At 33.8% G+C, this 15,513-nt stretch overlaps 1 protein-coding gene across 2 annotated transcripts; it reads left to right on the top strand.

Moving 5' to 3' along the window:
- The first annotated feature begins 786 nt into the window (after positions 1-786).
- On the top strand, positions 787-14,428 carry LOC124845435 (protein disulfide-isomerase 5-4-like). Of its 2 annotated transcripts, XM_088092796.1 has the most exons (15): positions 790-986; positions 1,387-1,477; positions 1,676-1,770; positions 2,969-3,026; positions 3,142-3,326; positions 3,430-3,487; positions 3,943-3,983; positions 4,188-4,262; positions 5,624-5,680; positions 8,761-8,827; positions 8,919-9,062; positions 9,279-9,500; positions 13,614-13,766; positions 13,852-13,929; positions 14,022-14,428. In XM_088092796.1, the coding sequence occupies exons 1-15, from the start codon at positions 946-948 to the stop codon at positions 14,097-14,099; spliced, it is 1,443 nt and encodes a 480-aa protein (XP_087948922.1). In that variant the 5' UTR covers positions 790-945; the 3' UTR covers positions 14,100-14,428. The 2 variants fall into 2 exon arrangements, 1 of the variants encoding a protein (XP_087948922.1); XR_015780229.1 differs by lacking the exons at positions 13,852-13,929; positions 14,022-14,428 and adding an exon at positions 12,134-12,332 and having other exon boundaries at positions 787-986; positions 13,614-13,751.
- The last annotated feature ends 1,085 nt before the right edge of the window (positions 14,429-15,513 follow it).

Here is a 15,513-nt window from a genome sequence, read left to right as displayed (position 1 = left end):
ATGTATTTTACTAAATTTATAATTTTTTTAATTTATTGTTTCACCCGCTGATATACAAATTAATATACAAATGACTATAAAGCTTATATTGTAAAGTAGTTTTGTGGAGTTAAAACTTAAAATATTTTTTAACAAATTTAGGAAAGAAAATAATAAAAATAAACTTTTGTAACGAAAATTAAAATGTTTGAATTCTAAGAACTAAACTAATTTTGGGGGAAACTAATAAAATCAAATTATACAAATTATCGATTAAAAAGTTACTTAAATAAAATTAAAATAAAAAGTAGAAAATTAAAATCCTCAATTCACTTCCTCATTCCACACCCTTTGTTTTATTTTCCCTTCCTCCTTATCTTTTGTTTCCACCATTCCAACCACATGATGCAAGCCAATTCATGACCTAAATTGAATGAAGATAAATTGCGAAAAAAAAAAAACAAAAACCAGTAGATGTCTTTTGATAGTGTGATTCACATTGGGCTTTGCCTTTGCCTATGTTGTATTTTTCTATTATTTTTCTCTATAAAACAAAAAATTTATTTTCATTTATAATTGTATATAATCAACTATATATTGCTCTTAAATAATTTTTACTAAACCAGCAAAATTATTTTAAAATTATACTTTAAAATGTACTTTTAAATTATAGTCATGAAGTAGTGCAATATTCAAACTTAGCTATATTTTTATTTAAGTATATTAACTATGCAAAATTCAATTTTCCCCCAAAATCTAATTAGTAATTAAATATTCTACCTTTTTCTTTTCTGAATATATTCAACTTTTTTTCGTCACCCTGAGGAGGAGAGAGTGGGGGACGAAGAAGCTACAGCAGAAAGGGAAGCTCCTTCGATCTGCAATCTATAGCTATTGCGCTTTCTGTTTCAGAGAATTTTGTTTCTCTCTCGTTCTCTCTCACTGTGATTCCACCATTTCGCCATCATGATTTCTGCAACTAAGCTCAAATCCGTTGATTTTTACAGGTCGGAATTTCTCTCCGTTATTCCTATCGGTTTCAATTTGCTTGCGAATGTGCAGAATAGGTTTTTTCTGTTACAGATTTAGTTGGATTTTGTTGTGCTCATTGTTAAGTTCTTTGTATAACGGTTCAAACCGAAGTCCACACTGTAAGAAAACACGGAGACTGATATCTTTCGGTGTCTGTCTGCAAGAAGACTTGTCCATTGCCTAGATTCGAGGCTTCTTGTGTAATTGGAAGTGTTTTGGTGTAAATCTTTTTATTAGTTTTGTGGTTATGGATGTTACCGCTTGCGATGTAAATTTTACGAGTAATTTGTGAATGCAGGTTCCCTCTTTTTTTCTTTTGCTTCTTGAAATTAGGAATGATTTCTTTATGTTATTGATGTTGACTTGTGTCAACAGAAAAATCCCGAGAGATTTGACTGAGGCATCGTTATCGGGAGCGGGACTATCCATATTGGCAGCTCTCTTCATGATGTTTTTGTTTGGAATGGTCAGTGACTGAAATCTCCATCATGTTTATGACTTGTGAATTGTTGAACAAAATGTTGTAGTTTAGATTGATGTTAGGTCCCATACTGCTTTACTATTAGACCTCTAATTATGAACATCTTATTTATAGTTTTGTTAAATTTTTAAGAATTGGATGTTCAAATTTAATATTGATATTTCACTTGCATCCTTGTTTCAGGAACTAAGTAATTATTTGACTGTTAGCACCTCCACATCTGTGATTGTTGACAAGAGTTCTGATCATGACTATTTACGTATCGATTTCAATATCAGGTAGAATACTATCCAGGCATTTGCTGTCCGTGGTTGAATAGGATGTTTTTCAAAGATGGTGAATGCTCATGTCTTAACTATTGTTGAATATTACGTATAAACTGGTGGGTTTGAGGTTTTTGTTGAGTCTTGATAAGAACTTGTCATGTTACAAGGAATGCGAGCTTCAATCTACTTCTATTTGCAAATTGAGGCTGGTTAGGGGTTGATACGTTGTTTACTGTCTATTGGTTAATTATTAAACAAAACGGTTTAAAGTTTGACTAGAATCTTGAAATTCACTTATGTAGGGTTCGGATAGAGCATTTAAATTCCAAGGAATTTACAATGCTTGGAAATTTAATTTCTTTAGCTTAATTTTTTTCATTTTCAATTTTTTATTAAAGCATTTTAAATTTCTTGCATTTGAAATTCTTTGTTTGTGTAAAGTAATTTAATTTCTATTGTATGTAGAATTTCATTTTAAAATTTTTATTTATAAAAATGCATAACAAAGATAGATAGGGAAATAGAAGCAGAGGTGCAAAAGAGTGAGAGGCAGGTGTGAAAGAGAGAGGAGTAGAAAAGAGGGAGAGAGAGAAACTCAAACAAAAGCAACATAGGCGAAGAGGTGCAAGAGAGAGAGTACTCACCAAAGCTTCGGATGAGAGAGTCGACAGTGAGACTGTAAAAGAGTAGGAATTTTCAAATTCTTTCATTTTTCAACTTGATATGAACGGCCTTCTTATTACTTTTAAACAAATCTCCTGTCAACTTACCATCATTTTAAAAATTCTTTGGATTTAAGATCCAAACGAATGTGAAAATTGAAATTCTCTCTTAAAACTCCACATCCAATAACCCTACTATAGAAGGAAGAGGGAAAAACTTTCCAATGAAACTGGGTGATTGTTGAAATTGAGAGTGGGATGGGGACCTTAGAAAATTATCATTAGAAGGCTAGGAGTAAATATCGGTATTTGTTGTATAGTAATTGCTTGTGAAATTGACATGTGGTCAAGGTGTTCCCCAAACATTGCGGTCATCTCTCACAGTTCATTGGTTTTTCTAAGAGCTTCTAGTCCTCCACAACACATTTGATACCATAGCAAGTCATAGTATTATCCTCAGTTCATTAAATCAATTTAATGACTATTTGTAAACTTTATCTTCCTCTTTCTCTGTTGCTGTTGGCTTATTGCTTCAACTTATTTTGTAGTTTTCCTGCACTCTCTTGTGAGTTTGCATCAGTTGATGTGAGTGATGTGCTGGGAACAGTAAGTCTCTGTTACTCTTTCTTCTTATGCATTTTATACTCACTTATGATATGATACCTCATCCATTCTTTTAAGTTTTAGTCCTTGTACTTAATATTTTACCTCTTGTTTTCAGAACAGGCTCAATATAACAAAAACAGTTCGGAAGTTTTCTATTGATTCAAATTTAAGACCCACTGGATCTGAGTTTCATTCAGGTACATTTGCAAATGCTGTAAAGCATGATGATGAAGTAGAAGGAGAATCTGTTGAAGGTTCATTAGCACTTACAACACATAATTTTGATAATTATGTTCATCAGTAAGTGGCCACTTCTGAGAATATTTCATTTGATTTTTCCTTGTTTTAGCCAAGTTCCTTGCAAAATGCATTATTTACTCTATGATTCATAATCCTTTTGCAGGTTCCCAATTACAGTTGTAAATTTTTATGCACCTTGGTGTTCCTGGTGTCAGCGTTTGGTAATAATTTTTATCATAATTCTGTATGGTAATAATTTTTTTATCATAATTCTGTTCCTCTTCATCAGGAAATAAGATTGGCACCTGTAACCTGATGTCTTTGTTGTTTCCTAAATAGACTGGATTCTGTTTCATCAATGTCTCATTCCTTAAAAGGGGAATTTCCCTCTCAGTACAAGCCACTAATTAGCAGTGGCAAAGGCTATTTCATCAGTTACACTTTAATAGTGACTAATGCAAAAATATGATTTATAATATTTAATAACATATTACGATGAGGGTGGTTGCATTTCACCCATACAAGATTGTTAGCCACGTGCTTTGATACAATGAGTGAATTATGTAGAAGTTCTTTCCTTTAATGAATGATGGCTGGTTTATACTTTTTTAATATTTTTGGTGGATTAATAGATTTTAAACTTTACATGAATTTATCTTGTACTGGTTTCTTTCAGAAACCTGCATGGGAGAAAACAGCTAAACTTATGAAAGAGAGGTACTTTATTATTGATTCATTGTTTCTCACTTCTTGAAATTACATTTTAGAGATAGATTTCCCCCTCTCCTTTGGTAGATTTTGTTAGAGAATCTGTTAGGATTTTTCACTGAGATTCCTAACGGATTTAGAGTTAATTTTTATCATAAGTTCACTAATTCAATGTCCGATGTGTATTTGATTAATTAGAATTAACTTTAATAGGTATGACCCAGAAATCGATGGGCGCATTATTTTGGCAAAGGTGGATTGCACTCTAGAGGCAGATTTATGCAGGAGGTATTATTGCTAGTTTCTTTACTTTTCTGTTTCCCCCAAAAGATTGTGCTTCTTACCTACAATTGACATATTTTGCTTTTTTTTTTCAATATTTAAATCCATTACTTAATGAAATTTGGCTTTTGAATCATATATATAGACAATGTTGCCAAGTCATACTTGAAAAATAAGTTATTGTAAGAACTATGGAGGCTATGTTTGATTGGGGTGTAAGCTAGTTAGGGTTTCAGTCAGCATAGTGATGCAATAACATTCTTACATTTGATTAAAAAGCTATACAGACTATGCTTTTGATGAACTCGAGTGGAGAAAGAAAAATGGTGAATATATTTTTCTTAACTTTGGTAGAAAAGAAGGAAAAGAACATTCATGGAAAGAAAAAATGGGTTTTGGTATAATCCCTGTGCTTAATGTATGATTTGATTGTATTAAATAGAGAAATATGATATTTGATTACATCAATAGGGAAATATCTTAGTGAACATTTCTCATTATTAATTATTGATTTTATTCCTTATTACTGTATCTCTTATTGATTATAAACAAGAATAATTCATTATATGCCTTCTTGGTTTCTCTTTTCTCTTTTTTCTCAATTAAGTGAGAGTAGAAAATTTCTGTTTTTTCTCATTTTCACCGTATTAACAATTCTTCTTTTTTAATAAGAGTTTAAATTCTCAAATCAAAGAATAACCATACTGTAAAAGTTGTTCAATACCCAACATATTTTCATCTAGTTTTTTGACACATACTGTTAGGCATATAAATAATGAGGAAGAATGGAATATGTATTATAGAAGGAATGATAGGATATGGAAGGTTAATTGTAGAAGGAGAAATGAAAGTAAGTGGTGGAAAGGTAAGTGGATGCGGTGCTGTTGGTTGGGAGTTGGTCTGTATAATTAGACCAATCAGTTCCTTGGAGAGGAATTCTTTTGTATTGACAGTCTTTTGACTATGTGATAGAGGATATGCTGTGTGAAAGGAAGCTTTTCCTTTGTAAACTTTGGCTTATACAGCTAATAATAGTGAATAATTGAGTTTGGGAGTTTTTCTTCGTTCTTTTCAGTCTTGTTTTTCTCCTCACAGTTTGTTGTAAATCCATTTTTGTCTTTGCCTCCTTCAACACATTCTCCGTTGCCTAATTTAACTTTTGAGACAAATGAAGAATCCATGTTAAGAAAAACTTCTCAACCATTATATGATTGCTGCAGATTGTATCCAAATTGAGCACAAAATTATTTTTTCTTCATTATAGTTATTATTGTTTTTTGCCTTGGTTCGTTGTCTTGTTATTGAACATTTGCTATTCTGCACTGATACTTATTTTGCAATTCATTTGTATCTCTATCATTGTCCAGGAATCATATTCAAGGATATCCATCCATTCGAATCTTCCGTAGAGGAAGTGATGTCAGGTGATAAATCAATTGGTCAACCAGTGTTTGATGAAAAAATTCTACCTCTATTTCACTCTTTTGATTAACAGCCATTTTTCATCAACCAGTGTTTGATGAAAAATTTCGACCTCTATTTCTGTCTTTTGATTAACAGCCATTTACTTTATATGTTGCGTGTTATTTATGATTATTAATTCCATGTTATTAGCATTAATATCATTGTTATCCCTGCACAAACCCCAAAATATACAAGTCATGCATTTTTGGTTTTCTTCACCTTGGCTATTTTGGCAATAATGAACACTTGCTCTTGTGGCATCTGCTTATCCTTTTCAGGGTATTATATACTTAATTTTGTGGTTGTATTAAATTTTCTTAAGACCCTATTTTTAAAATTTGGCAAATTATGTCAACTTGTCTATTATCCTCATTTTTAAAATCCTCATTATTATTTTTCTATTCAAATTGACTATTTATGATGGAATTGGGATAAGAAATTATTTTAGAAGTTTAAAAGCTAGCAATTTAGTACAAACTTGGTTAAATTTCAAGGGTTTCGCTACAGTGTTTGGTTCTCCATTGTATTTAGAGGTCTTTCCATGGTAGTCAAAATTGCGATCCAAAGTGTAAGATTGTACGAGTTTTTACGATCTTTTTCTCCCTCTTCAATCTTTCTTTACTTAAAACTCGCGATTTTCACATAATGTGTTAGATTGCCGTTATACATCGCAACTCGTGTGGGAGCGGCGATTTTGGCGATGCAACTCCCAACGACGAGGGAGAAGCCAACAGAGCTCGTGATGGTGCTTCTCTCGTGGCCTTGTGTTGCAAACCCTCCTAGCGGTAAGGAAGAATAAGTGGATAGACCATGTGGCAACAATGAATATTCATAAAATAAACCCAAGTATATCTTGAATATTTATCAATGAAGGTAACAAAATATCTAAAACCAAAGGAGGAGAGACGACTAGGTCTCCATATATCAGAATGGATGATGGAAAAACTAGAATTACATATTGATTGAGACCTTTTAGGAAGAAAGATCTAACATGTTTTCCTAATTGACATGACTCATATTCTAAGGTCCGGAGACCACTAAGTTCAGGACACATCTTTTTTAATTTGGACAAATGAGGATGGTCAAGTCAATCATGTAGTAGTTTAGGATTAGGAGCAGCAACATAGGACACCCTTAGACGAGATCCAAAATGGTATAATCCGCCAGCTTCATATCCTTCTCCAATCTGTCTCCCCGAACCACGCTCCTGTATAACAAATGATTTGTGATCAAAGGTTATTAAACAATTTAACATTTTGGTCATTTGGCTTAGGGAAATTAAATTAAAAGGACAATTAGGAACAAAAAGAACAGAGTTGAGATTGAGGGAGGGAGACAAGGAAACATGACCGACTCCTTTGGAGGAAGCTATAGATCCATTTGCAAGGGTTATGAAAGGGTTATGAAATGAGGTTTTTCTCGAAAGGAAATAAATGAGAACAAAGAGGTATTACTAGAAATGTGATCAGAAGCACCTGAGTCAATTACCCATGAATTTTTACCTTCCATGGATTGAGAAACGCAGGCTGTTGATGTACTGGGAGATTAAGATGGTTGTTCCAAACTGTTAGACTTTAACCTTAAATACTCTTGATATTTATCCTCGGAGAACTTAGAAGTAGAAGTTTTAGTCTTCGAAGTAGAAGTTTCAGTCTTCGAAATATTGGCAGTTTTGGAAGGGAACCCATGTAAGGAGTAGCAATTCTCTTGAGTGTGACCCATCCTTTTATAGTATGTGCATTGAGGACGTCCCCGACCTCCTCGTCTTCCTCTTCTAGTGCCACGTCCTCCTCTTCCTCGTGTGGCAACCATGATAGATGGTTCCACTAGTTCATGCGCTTCCAGAGTTTGAGGTACCGGGACACGCAGAAGGCGAGTGGTCAATGTTTCCATGGAGGGGACCTCATGAATTGTCAGAAGTTGATCTCTGAGATGATTAAAATCTGGATGTAGGGCACGAAGGATGAACACCATGTAAAATTTGTCTAGTTTAATTTTGATATCCTCTAATGGGTCCGCTTCCAAAAACATGCTGAGTTCTTTGACAGCAGATTGGGCTTTAGCCATGAAGGACACCATATCACGGTCTACCATTTTCAGAGATGCAAGCTTGTTTGCAGTGTCATAGAGACGTTGAATATCGTTGACATAAATGCTTTGAGCTTTCGTCCAAAAGGAGTGACAAGTTTTGAAAGCCCTTAAAGATATAAGAAGTTTGGGTTCCACTGATTGCCAGAACATGGCACACAATTGGAAATCTGCTTGTTTCCACTGATCAACTTTTTTAGTAGGCACATGGCTTCCATCTTGCTCAAGGTGGTCATAATGCCCTTGGCCAAGGAACCACATTTCAATAGCAGCAGACCATGATAGATATTGTTTAGTCCTTATCAAACTTACGTTGGACGCTCTTATATCGTTTAAGCAGCTAAAGAGTAGCGTTTAGCACTTCTAATTATTTGTCCTAGACGATTAAGCATTATTTTGTTTAGACATATATGTTAAACTTCAAAACAAGGTTTGCTTAGACGATCTTATGTTAACAATATTTTGCTTCTTGGTTTTCCATGAGATAAGGTTTCTTTCGATAAGAATACAATACATTCAAAACATATACACTTCTATATGGTATCAATAGTTTAGGTTTTCGATCTGTTTTTTTTTTTCTGTTTTAGATGAACAATACCACGGCCACTATGTGCCCCTTTTCTCTAACACTGAGCATCTTCTTTCACTGTTCCGATCTGTCGCTGCAGTGCCCCCATGCGCCACCTATTCCCAATGTGTCATTCAACCCGGCTGACCGTGCTCCAACGTAGCTGACCGGCGTTATGATCTTCCAATCTACGATTTATATTTTCCTTTCCGATCTTGATTAAGATCTCGATTTTGACTACCTTGGGTCTTTCAATTTTGTGTCATATCTCTATGATGTTTCGCACATCCTGGCTACTGTGTACCATACTGGTTCATGATTAGAGTTTTAACGTTTTGGATATTTTTATTTATTTTAATTTGTTGAATTCTTTTGCAATTTCAGAAGTGAACATGGGCATCACGAACACGAGTCCTATTATGGCGATCGTGATACAGAAAGCCTTGTCCAGGTTCATGCTATATTTGTTTTAAATTTACATATTTGAATCAGTTGACTTAATTGTTTTAATAATGTTATTAAACTTCACTTTCTTCCTACAGTTTATGGAGAGTTTAGTTGCATCTCTCCCAACAGCATCTCAAAAGCCAGCTCTGGAAGATAAGTCTAATGCTGCAGAAAATGCAAAAAGGCCAGCACCATCAGCGGGTGGATGTAGAATTGAGGGATATGTGCGAGTGAAAAAGGTAAATGCCCAAAAGGTTGATGTTTAACCTTCAACAGTTATTTATAGCAAAATTCGTATTTTGTTCCATAGTGTTTATATATAATGGTCAATGGATTTCTTGTTTTGTTTTCTTTTGCTTTTTCTAGAAGCTTCATTTTGTAATAGTAAAATTTCTAAAATAACTAGTTCTTTTTTTCTAAGATTTCGAAATGTAAATCTGTTTTGCAATTTGCAGGTTCCAGGAAATTTGATCATCTCAGCTAGATCTGATTCCCATTCTTTTGATGCTTCTCAAATGAACATGTCACATGTCATAAACAACTTGTTTTTTGGAAAGAAAGTGACGCCTAGGGCCATGAGTGATGTGAAGCTCTTGATACCATACATAGGTAGCAGCCATGATAGGCTCAGTGGCCGGTCATTCTCTAATACTCGTGATTTCGGAGCAAATGTTACTGTAAGTGAAATATTTTATATGAAAAACAGAAAAACTTATTATTGTTAGTTGGATATTCAGTATACTACTAGAAGCTCTTTGAAGATTATAGAGATCTTTATATAATTATTATTATAGGGTTAGAGTTCTCTATTTATAGAGGCTGCTGTATTGCTTCAAATAAATCAATTGAATAAAAGTCTTGTTTCTTTCATATTAATGTTTTTAAGTTGGTATTAGAGCTCCCGACCTTCAGAGTCCTGCTTCCGTATTTCTTCTATACCATCTTAGTTATGGTTCTTTTTAGGCTTGCTAGATGTGCACTCATTTCCTTTAATTATTGGGGTTGCCTGAAGTGCATTCAAGCGGTTTTGACACTGCTGCCCCAACCAGTGCCATCCACCAAAACTGTCGTCAGAGACACACTGGAGTTGTCGTTGGAGATTTTTTCAGAGTCATTGCTAAAGCATTGGCCATAGCTATCCTTAGTACTGTCTCTGCTGCCATCGTTGGAGCTTTCTGTCTTATTAGGAAGGGAGTTAAAGAATTCCTATTATTTGTTTTAACATGGCAACTTAAGATTCTGAAAAATCCTGACAACTCTTTTCATCCTCTAAAATTGAAGAAGGAATGCATGCACTATGTTTTGAAATTGAATATCTAAAATCTCTCATGGATTCTATTAGTAAGCCACCTTCGGGTACTTCAGTGTTGTTAAAACCGTGAATAAGATCTTAAACTCACACGATCCTGCGAGTTTGGAGCACCAAGAGAGTTGATGCGGAGAGCAGATCGTGAGCGGGTACGGGAAGATTCAGATACTTGATGAATCAGGGCATTGTGGGCTGTGTCGATCCTTCTGGTCCTATGATTGACCCAACCCATGAGAAGCCCAACGCTCTTACCTTTTTCAACTAGTGTTATGTTGCCAGCGCACGATGCTCTCTGAGTCCTAGGTGCTTGATAATGGGAGGGAATATCATGGTGTGTGTAAATTCCTTTTCGAAAATGGTGTTCATGAATCTACATGTGTGTATACAGCACAACAAAATGACATTGCTAAAAGAAAAAATAATTATCTTCTTAAGGTGACATGAACACTTCTTTTCTAAATGTTTGCCCCTATATCTTATTGGGGCGAGGATATACTCACTACAACCTATCTTATTAACCAGTTCCCTCTTTGGTCCTAGATGGTCTGAGTTTCATTGAGTTCATGTTTTCCTTCTTTACATATGTGATAGGTTCCTAAATTGGGAACCTAATCAAGAACTCTCTTTCACCAAAAGACACAAGAAAGATAGGGAAAATTGAATATTATTCACAGTAGTGTATCTGTCAACAAACAACTCAACATACATGCCTTTTACCAACTAACAGGCCTCTATTTATACTCCCTCTCCCGCCCACTTCTAACTGTCACAGGCAGTTAGGCTATTACAGCTAATTACCCTTCTTCCTTCTCTCATAGACTAACCATTTCTTCTTATTCCTATCAATATGTTTCTTTTCTCTATTGTCTTCATAGTCGAGGGTTGGGATGTGTTGTGTTTGTCCATATTCATAATTAGCTCCGTGGAAAGTTAGATCCTAGATTTGTTAAACACATATTCATTGGTTATGCATCTAATGGAAAGAGATATCTTTGTTACCATCTTCGAAGTCAAAAGTGTTTTATCTCCATGGATGCCATCTTTTATGAAACTAAATATGTTACATGCGTCCTTTGCTTCAGGTAAAGAGTTCTTTTGAAGTGAAGTCTTTTGAATCTATAGTCATCACTTGTCCCTTTCACACGGGAACCGTCTCATACTGATACTACTCTTGGTACTCCTAATACTTCCCTTAACTCATCTCGTATGGATGTCTTTGAAGTTCCTCCTAAGAAGGGCATATTTGTTCCCAAGTTAGGCTCAGCTCTAGAAATTAGTTGTACAAAGAGTTTCTTCCAAAATCAACCTAACCTAATCTAAGAACAACTTCAATTGTCTGAACTAGGGGTAAGTGCTCCTTCTGCTAACACCCTTGACCCTTTGAAAAATTCCTTGAATAATAATTGTGAACTTGACATTGATGACTTGCCCATTACTTTGAGAAAAGAATCCAATCTTGTTGCTCCTTCTGCTGACACCCTTGACCCTTTGAAAAATTCCTTGAATAATAATTGTTAACTTGACATTGATGACTTGCCCATTACTTTGAGAAAAGAATCCAATCTTGTACCAAGTATTCTATTTTTCATTATGTCCACTACAGTCCTTTTTATGTAGCATTGGGGTTTCCTCTCTGCTATTGATGCAATTAGAAATCTTACTTTACTTCAAGAAGCATCGAAAGATGAAAATTGGGTTCAAGTCAAGAATGAAGATGAGAGCCCTAGAAAAGAACAAGACATGAGAAATTGTTGAAAAGCCATTAGATAAAAAGGAAGTAGGATGCAAATGGGTTTATAATGTAAAGTATGAATCGGATGACACATTAGAACATTACAAAGGTTAGTTGCTAAAGGATATACTCAGACTTGTGTTATGAGGAAACATTTTCTCCAGTGGCAACATAGAATACTGTTAGAATTATTCTCTCATTAGCTTATCTTTTGTTGGGAACTGCAACAATTTGATGTGAAAATTGTTTTCCTGCATGGACAATTACAGAAGGAAGTTTACATGGAAATTCCTCCTGGTTTAGGTCTATTGAAGAAGGGAATAAGGTGTGCAAGTTAAAGAAAGCCTTGTATGGACTCAAGCGATCACCCCTTGTTTGGTTTGGTAGATTCACTCAAGTTATGATATCTATGGGGTATGAACATAAGTCAAGGTGACCATAACCTGTTCATCAAACATTCCCTGGAAGGTAAACTTACTTTTCCCTTGGCCTATGTTGATGATATGATTGTTGTAGGAGATGATGAACAAGGCAAACATATCTTGAATCAAAAGCTTGTTGCTTAGTTTGAAATGAAGAATCTAGAGGGATAGTAGTAACTCACTTGAAGAAAGACATCTTTATCTCTCAAAGAAAGTATGTTCTTGGTCTTCTCAAAGAAATTGGTAAGATTGATTGCATGATCACTAGAATTTCTATAGAACAAAGTCATAGAATTGAGAGTGATGAAGGCAGGTCTACTATAAATAGAGATCAATATCAAACACTTGTGGTAACCAAATTTAGCATAGCCGATGTTGTGAGTATAGTTAGTCCATTCATGCATGATCCAAGGGAGAGACATTTACAAGCTATGAACAAAATCTTTCAATATTTGAAGACAAGTCTCGGAATTGTATTTGTTGAAGAATGAAAAACTAAAAATTGAACTGTATACTAATGTAAATTATGCAAGGTCTGTCGCATAGGAAATCTACCATATTGCATGTTCTTGGGTGGAAATTTAAGGACTTGGAGAAGTAAAAAACAAAATTTTGTTGATAGGTCTAGTTCAGGGCTGAATTTTGGCTATGGTGTATGGGGTGTATGAATTATTATGGCCAGAATTATTCTAAATGATCTTAAAGTAGCATGTGAATAGCCTATGATTCTTTATTGTGATAATAAGTCAACTATTAGCATTGCTCATAATCCAACTCAATTTGATAGGTCAAACACATAGAGATAGATCGACACTTTATTAAAGAGAAATTGGATAGTGGTCTTATCACTACTTCTTATGTTCTATATGGGCTTTAGTTAGCATATCTGTTTACCAAAGGTCTTTTCAGGATGTCACATATAAGCTCGGAGTTATGGATATACTCATTTACCAAATTGAGGGGAGTGTTGTTAGTAGGATATCAAGTGTATTACTAGAAGCTGTTAGAAGATTTAGAGATTTCTTGTTAGTAGGATATCAAGTGTATTACTAGAAGCTGTTAGAAGATTTAGAGATTTCTTTGTAATTATTACTAGTGTATTGTTTTAAATAAATCAATTGAATAATTTTTTTTTTCATATTAATCTTTTCAAGTCTTATAATTTAGTATTAACTTTGCTATTTGACTTTATTTTGGTTAGTATATGAATTGAGTGTTTGGTTGCAAAGTGGGATTGAATGTCCAGGACCTTTGGAAGTTTTTATTATTTTTTCCTTTCTCCTTTTCTTCCAAATCTCTTATAGTTCTAAGCCTCTTGTTTCTGCAGATAGAGCATTATATTCAGATAGTTAAAACAGAGGTTGTGAATAGAAAAGGTCACAGATTAATCGAGGAGTACGAGTACACAGCGCACAGCAGTGTGGCTCACAGTGTTGACATTCCTGTTGCGAAGTTTCATCTTGAGCTCTCCCCAATGCAGGTCTGCATACGGAGGTCATAATTTTGGATGAATTTGTGCCGTATTAATAAAATTTATTCATGGTTAACAATGTTTATGTCTGCAGGTCTTAATAACAGAAAACCAGAGGTCTTTTTCACATTTTATTACTAATGTCTGTGCCATTATTGGAGGTGTTTTCACGGTTTGTATTTGCCATTGTTCCAGATTTTGTTTTATTCTTTTTTTAAAAATTATATTGTTGATAAGTTTTACTTTTTCCTTTCGTAATTTCAGGTAGCTGGAATTTTGGACTCGATTCTGCACAACACTATCAGAATGATGAAAAAAGTTGAGCTTGGGAAAAATTTTTGATAGATAGGTGATCATTGTATAGTGTTGGGCCTCTGATTTTTTTTATGTTCACTTTCACTTAGCAGTATTATAGGTAACTAGCTATGCTATATGTTCTTACAAATATAATTTTCTTGCTACTTCAGTAAAATGATCATTACAGGGATAAGAATTCCGAGGTACGCAATGCCTCCAACATTTTCCTTCATCGAATTCTTGTTTCTTTTATGGCTGAGGAAAGAATATCTATTAATTTATTAAAGAGTAGAGGGGGAAATTGGTATGGAGTACCATAATGACGAAGAAATGTGGATGCAAATTTATTGAAGTCATTCTTCACCTTTTTGTCTTTTGTGGTGTTATATGAGACGAAAACTGGTGTGCCCCCACTCGTAGTATACCAGAGAAGGAAAGAAAGGAAAAGAAATAAAATAGAAGATTCGATGACTTGATGTGCTAGTTCTTTTCTTTCCTTTCATAAAATTGCAATTTTGGTTTCTTTAGTTCTTGATTCGTGATTTGACCTCCCATTAATTTTTTTCTGCTATTGTGGTATTTAGTTTTAGAAAATTCATAATTTTTTTTCACTATTCAATTATATATACGTTTATTTATTTATCTTATCTTTTTATATTTTAGTTAATTAAATTATTTTTAACTCGTAATCCGTTTTCTGATTCGTTTTTCCAAACATTCCTTTCTCTGATTTGATGGTGGTCCAAAGAAAGGCCTCCCTCAATTTCTTTGTCCACCCTCAAATTTTTAAAATAATCATTTAATCAGTGATGTTTGGATTAGATGTTCTCAAAAGTTTTTAGAATAAGTTTTTCAAAAATTTTTGGAATAAGATGTTCAGAATAAAATTTTTAGAACAGAGTTTTTAGAACACATTAAATGTATTTTCGAACAAATTCTTTGAAATAAGACTTTTGGAACAATTTTTTTAAAATTCATATCTATAGTATATAATATGGAAGTATATCTCTGATATACGTGACATGTCTACTCCAATGTAATCTATCGTGGAAAATATTATTATAGAAGAAGATCAATCTATGAATATGGTTTAGGACAATTTACATGTAGGAAAATGTGAGAAATTAAAGATGTGTTTGGTTAAGTGTTTATTATTACTGTTGTAGCAAAAGGAAAATAAAGGATAAAAAAATAAAAAGATTATAATTTTGAATAGGAAAATAATGTTAAAGATCCATTACTTTACTTTGACACTTCTGTTAAATATCATTCTGATAATAAATTGCACAATTTAATCTTAAAACAAAATAAAGGTATGATAATAAATTGTACAATTTAGTCTTAAAAAACAAAGAATCTATCAGATCTATTAGAAAACTTCCTATAAAAGGAAACCATTATTGAAATATTATATTGAGAAGACTTTAGAAGCGTTAGCTTGTTTTTATCGTATTGTTGG

This window comes from Vigna umbellata, chromosome 6 (genome assembly GCF_029865625.1).
Source record: "Vigna umbellata cultivar VRB3 chromosome 6, Vumbellata_1.0, whole genome shotgun sequence".
Lineage (NCBI taxonomy): Eukaryota > Viridiplantae > Streptophyta > Magnoliopsida > Fabales > Fabaceae > Vigna > Vigna umbellata.
Note: the sequence above shows the minus strand (reverse complement) of the source record. Positions and strands in the feature narration are given on the sequence as shown.